The 6,000-nt window shown below is 41.0% G+C and overlaps 1 protein-coding gene across 3 annotated transcripts in view; it reads right to left on the reverse strand.

Moving 5' to 3' along the window:
• Nucleotides 1–5,318, reverse strand: part of DDX4 (DEAD-box helicase 4) — a 73,839-nt gene extending 68,521 nt beyond the window's left edge. For 2 of the 3 annotated variants that reach the window (XM_023210437.1, XM_023210438.1), the window contains exons 1-2: nucleotides 5,236–5,318; nucleotides 4,313–4,395 (exon numbers count right to left, since the gene is read on the reverse strand). In XM_023210437.1, coding sequence (XP_023066205.1) covers nucleotides 4,313–4,381 — 69 coding nt within the window. In that variant the 5' untranslated portion in view covers nucleotides 4,382–4,395; nucleotides 5,236–5,318. The remainder of the gene's footprint in view (nucleotides 1–4,312; nucleotides 4,396–5,235) is intronic. The other variant, XM_023210436.2, reaches the window with a different exon arrangement.
• Between the last annotated feature and the right edge of the window lie 682 nt (nucleotides 5,319–6,000).

A 6,000-nucleotide genomic window follows, 5' to 3' on the forward strand; every position in this document is an offset into this window, starting at 1 on the left:
ATCACAAGTGTCCTTATAACAGAGAGGTAGAGGGAGATAACACAAACACCCACAAAGGAGGCGGCAATGTGAAGACAGAGCCAAGAGATACGCAGCCACAAGCCAAGGAATGCCTATAGCCACTAGAAGCTAGAAGAAGCAAAGATTCTGTCCAAGAACCTCCAGAGAAAGGGCAGCCCTGCTGACACCTTGATTTTTAACTTCAGGCTTCCAGAACTATAAGAATAAATTTATGTTGCTTTAAGTTACCCAGTTTGTGTTAATTTGTTATAGCAGCCACAGAAAATTAATACATTGGCCTTCTTATTGCCCTAATAACCCAAGGTTGTTCCCTCCTCCTCCTCAAAGGTTCCTTGAGAACCTTTGCACATGATGTCCTGCTGGTACTCCTTTAAGTCTCAGGCTCATGAGTCACTGTCTCAGAGAAGCCTTCCCTCTCCAACTAAATCCATCCCACACCAGTCTCACACACACATTTCTCTAATTTTTATAGTACTTTTCACTATAATTATTTGGTTCTCAAACATGCTTATTCTGTCTTCTCCAGTAAAATACAATGTAACAGCAAATACCTTATGTTCACCACTATCTCTCCATTACCTACTAGAACTCAAAGATATGCTGAATGAATCATAGGTCTTGTCATTAGCTTACCTCTTAAAATACTTAGCTGTAAACCATTATTATCTCTCAAACCGCCCAAATGCACCAATTCAGATATTTCAAATGTTTAACACATAAGGGTTCTCATATGCAGCTACAAATAAAAAGGGCATTTTGATGAACACATTTTTTTCACCTGTATTCTTATTTTCAATTTTGGCATATCATAATACGTTTATTTTCTAATCTCAACAATTATTACTAACATTGCTACTGCTGCTTAATAAAATTATAATTGTGGATGGTCTAATTACTCAATTACTGTTTCCACTTTAACCACAAGAGATTTTGCCTTCTGAAATGTGCCACAAAAATGGCAAATAGATCTGACAGAAGTGATCACTATACGGGCTTACTTTCATGGTCAGTTAACAAGAAGCCTTACAGCTAGTAAGTAAGCAACGGAATTATCTAATACACTCACCATACCCATCCATTCTAACACTCACCCCAATAAGCCTGCAAGCAATGTGCAAATGCCTAACCGTTGAGCTTTCTGGACTATATAATTGCCAGATTATCAAATCTTTCTTAACTTCACATCTTTCGCTATTCTATCCCCAGGTGGTACAATCACTTTAAAATCTAGAATTGAGAAGTTCTACCTAAAATTCTATCAGTTCTACTAGAACAATGACATATTATTTCAAAATTATATAAGCGTATGTCAATATTAAGTCTCCAAATAAAGTTCCTGAGAAGCACTCAGAAAAGGATCATCATAGACAAAACTACTATAAATTTAAAAGAGAAGGCCAGCTTTTTCTTGAAAACCAAATTCAGTTAGAAAAACAAATCAAAATGGTGTCTTTAAAAGAAATGGAATAAAAGACTTTAGATTTCTTCTACATAAAAATGTAAGGTATTCATCTCTAGTTTCCGCATTTTTTTTTTTTTTGAGACAGAGTCTTGCTCCATTGCCTAGGCTGGAGTGCAGCTGTGCAGTCTCAGCTCACTGCAATCTCTACCTTCCAATTTCAAGCGATTCTCCTGCCTCAGCCTCCTGAGTAGCTGAGGCTACTGGCGCGTGCCACCCACGCCCAGCTAATTTTTTGTATTTTTAGTAGAGAAGGGGTTTTGCTGCATTGGCCCAGCTGGTCTTGAACTCCTGGCCTCAAGTGATCTGGCTGTCTCAGCCTCCCAAAGTGCTGGGATTACAGGCATGAGCCACTGCACGTGCCCATCTCTGCACTTTTTATTCAACCTAGGAAGGCAAATAAAGATCCTGAATGCACCATGTTCTTTTGAGTCAACTAAGCCCAAGAACTAATGGCACAACCAGCACATCAGGTGTTAAGTTTGCAGACAAATGCAAAAGATATACTACAAATTCACCCAACACAAATGTATTAAGCATCATAAGGTAGACTTGTCAACATATTCAATTTAGTCTTCCCAATGTGAAGAAACTACGTTATTGAATACCATAAAAATCCCAAAAAGGTAAATCTGAAAGATTTGACAGTCATCCTTAATTTCAGAAACCCAATGCAATAAATATGCACAACACGCTACAGTGCAGCGTGCTGCTTAAACACTTCATGAAGACAAAACTTTATTCCCCCTGGCTATTAAAATCAGGGGGAATAAAGTATGTATCTGTGAATTAAACTTTGTATTATAACAAATCTATTGAGAACAAGGAGGTAAAAGAACTATAAAAAATGTCCTCTGAACAAGTAATTCCATTTTTGAAAAAAAATTACCAAATTAAAACAAATAAGATGTAAACATTAATGACAATACCAGAGTGAGAAGTTAACACCACTGAAATTCCTACAGAAATTGTAATATGGAATAGTTAGTGCTGAAGTGTGAAAAAAGATGGATTCAAAAGTTACTATCATATGGCTGGATGTGGTGGCCCATGCCTGTAATCCTGGCACTTTGGGAGGCCAAAGTGGGAGGATCACCTGAGGTCAGGAGTTTGAGACCAGCCTGGCCAATATAGTGAAACCCTGCGTCTACTAAAAATACAAAAAAAAAAAAAATTAGCTGGGTGTGGTGGCACACACCTGTAGTCCCAGCTACTTGGGAGGCTGAGGCAGGAGAATCGCTTGAACCTGGGAGGCAGAAGTTACAGCGAGCCGAGATGGCACCACTGCACTCCAGCCTGGGCAAAAGAGTGAAACTCTATCTCAAAAAAAAAAAAAAATTACTGTTATATACTATCATCAAAACTATATAAAACATGTTTTGGCCAGGCACGGTGGCTCACGTCTGTAATCCCAGCACTTTGGAAGGCTGAGATGAGTGAATCACCTGAGATCAGGAGTTCAAGACCAGGCTGGCCAACATGGTGAAACCCTATCTCTACTAAAAATATAAAAATTAGCTGGGCATGGTGGCATGCGCTTGTAGTCTCAGCTGAGCAAGGCTGAGGCAGGAGAATTGCTTGAACCCAGAAAGCAGAGGCGGCAGTGAGCCCAGATTGCACGACTGCACTCCAGCCTGGGTGACAGAGCAAGACTCTGTACCAAAAACAAACAAAAAATGTCTGGAAAAAACAGAAGAAACTTGACTAAAAAATTTAACAGGAGGGCTTGTCTAGTGGGCAAGATTTGTAGGTGACTTTCTCCTCTTTTCCCAAAAAAGCTATAATATTTTCATGATGAGAAGAGAACTATAAAAAGATAGCATAGTCCAGGTGCAATGGCTCGCGCCTGTAATCCCAACACTTTGAGAATTTTGCCTGAACTCAGGAGTTGGAGACCAGCCTGGGCAATACAGTGAGACTTCATCTCTACAAAAATTTTTAAAAATTAAAAAAAAAAGGTAACATGTTATTTCTTTAAAAAAGTTCCAAGACAAGAAACATGATAAACTTATATTAGCATTTTGGGTATTTTAACATAAACATCACATATAGATTAAATTCAACTAAGACAAAAGATTGTATATTTTACATTTTTGTCTAAAATAAGAACTTCCACTAAGGCAAAACTTGAAATCAAAGTGTCAGAACTGACATACACTCAAACTGGAAATTCTGAAGGGGAAAAAAAAAAAAAAAAACTTGTAGAGACATCATCAAGTAAGTAACACATGCAAAAATAATCTCTTATATTATCTTTTATAAAGTACCTTCTATTAATCTTTTTAAAGCCAATTTCCAAGTCAGAACTGAAGCCAAAAAAGCTTACCCCACTGTCCCCTGCTAAATTACAACGTAACTCCCCAAATGCCATTAAGAAAAAAGATGTGAAGATTCATACAAACTGACGTTACCAACTCAATCAGCCTAGTATCATTTATTCTGAGAGCCCTCCTTGCACAAAATCAATTTTCAGAATTCAAAATATCTCCCAAAACGTAATTATTGTTTTCAATTTTCCATACAAGGGTCTTTCACTGATACCAACCACATTTGTCCAAGTTTGCTTTCACCTGAAGAAGTCCTAAATCATTGAGATTTAAATTAGGTCATTAATATTGTTACATCTATTTTAGTTTTTAATTATCAAATTGCCTCAAGCTATTGTATCTTATACGAGGCGTAGCTTGCCTCTTACTCCCCATATAATAGTTAATAACAATCACATGGAGATAAACACTGGCACAGACTGTATAATTTAGAACTCTCACCACAGTGATTTTCAACTTTGATAAAATCCATAGCATTTAATAACTCAACTTTAAATGTTATTACCTTCTCAAATATGGGAACATAGGAAGACATATGAGGGTTGATTTCTGCTTCCCAATCTTCATCTCCCATGGTGGCTTCAAGTTCTACTTAGGAAAAAAAAAAAAAAAAATGCTATTTGGACTCAATTAGATCAGAATCATAACTTTAAAAGTATAAACTCATTGTTTCACATATACCTCTTGAAACTACCCAACTAGGTGCTGATACCCCAGAAGCTTTTTCCAAAGAATGAATTAGGTCTCTTCTTATCTAAAGGTGGCATTTATCTCCTTTTTTATCTTTAAAAACTAGTTGAACCTCTTACCTAGTCATTCTAGCAATCACCATGTCCCCAGCGAGACTTAGGCTTTTCCCAAAAACCTGTTCATAGAATTTATCTCCTCCCTCAAAGAGTCCCCAAACGACTTACTGAATATTAAGGGAGAGGAAAATTTTTTCAGAAACTACTTAAGATTTCTCCCTTCCCAAGATTAATATCTAAGGTGGACAGGATGTTTGCTTTGGGGTGTTTCTGGTGTGCGCGGGGGCAGGGGTAAGGGAGTTGGCGGGGAGGTGGCAATTGGGTGAAGAGGGAGGCCTTGGATTTTAGTGGGGAAGGGAAGAAAGGTAGCGTCGCCCAAATCCTGCCGACAAAGGACAACCAGCTTCAACTAGAAGGGTTTGTACACAAATGGTACTAGGACCATCTCTGTTCAGACAAAACGCAGTGTAGAGGCCGGGAAGAAAGCCCCTTTGCCTCCTCTGCAGGCCACAAGCCCAGACTTCGGGCACCTATAAGACTCTTGAGACCCTGAGGCAGAAAGACTCCGAAGGACGGCTTCGAAACCCCGCCTACCCCATCCACTCTTTGACCAAAGGCCGGTTACTGGGGAGCCCATATGACCGAATTCAGGCCAGTTCCCGCAGAAAGGCAGCTCACTCACCTCCCCGCTGTTTCCTCTTCCAAGTCCTCGCAGGCGCCCACGCGGCTTAAACGGCTGCACGTGCAAGACGCCCACTGCGTCAGATGCGTGCTCCAACAAAAGGCGTCTGTTGACGATTGGCTGGTGCCTAGCGCCACCAGCAAATCATCGCTCAGATGTCCAGTGGCGTCCCGCCTCCACTTCTAGCCTGCGCATTCCCTAAACGCTAGCGTTCGGGTACCTATGGCGACGCTCTGGCCTCCTTGCCAAATGGTCTGTTGGGCCTGCGGGTACAAGGCTGGCAGAGGGCCCACTCGTGTCCACGTTCTCTGGTGGGGTCCTTATTCTGGAGACGCTCTGGATTTTCCTTGTGCAAGCTCCACAAGCCAAAGATGTCCACCTGCTTTTTTTCTAACAAAAAATGATAGTAAAAGGGGAAAGGGATAATGCCCTCCCTACTCGGCCTCTTCGGTGCTCTCTCCCATTTTACTCATCGCAGTCCCTGGGCAGTTGGCCCCTCGGGTTCTGCATTTCAGAGGCTCGCTTCACATCCGGGGATTCCAGGTGCCTCAAAGTGCAGCTGAGGCCCATGGACGAGGTGCATTCCCTTTTCCTTCCAGAAAGGGGGTAGGGATGAGACTCCGTGTAAAGAAAGTTAGACTCGGCTGGGCATGGTGGCTCACGCCTGTAATCCCAGCACTTTGGGAGGCCGAGGCAGGCAGATCACATGAGGCTACGAGTTCGAGACCAGCCTGGCCAAAATGGTGAAACCCTGTCTCTACTAAA

This window comes from Piliocolobus tephrosceles, chromosome 4, assembly GCF_002776525.5.
Source record: "Piliocolobus tephrosceles isolate RC106 chromosome 4, ASM277652v3, whole genome shotgun sequence".
Lineage (NCBI taxonomy): Eukaryota > Metazoa > Chordata > Mammalia > Primates > Cercopithecidae > Piliocolobus > Piliocolobus tephrosceles.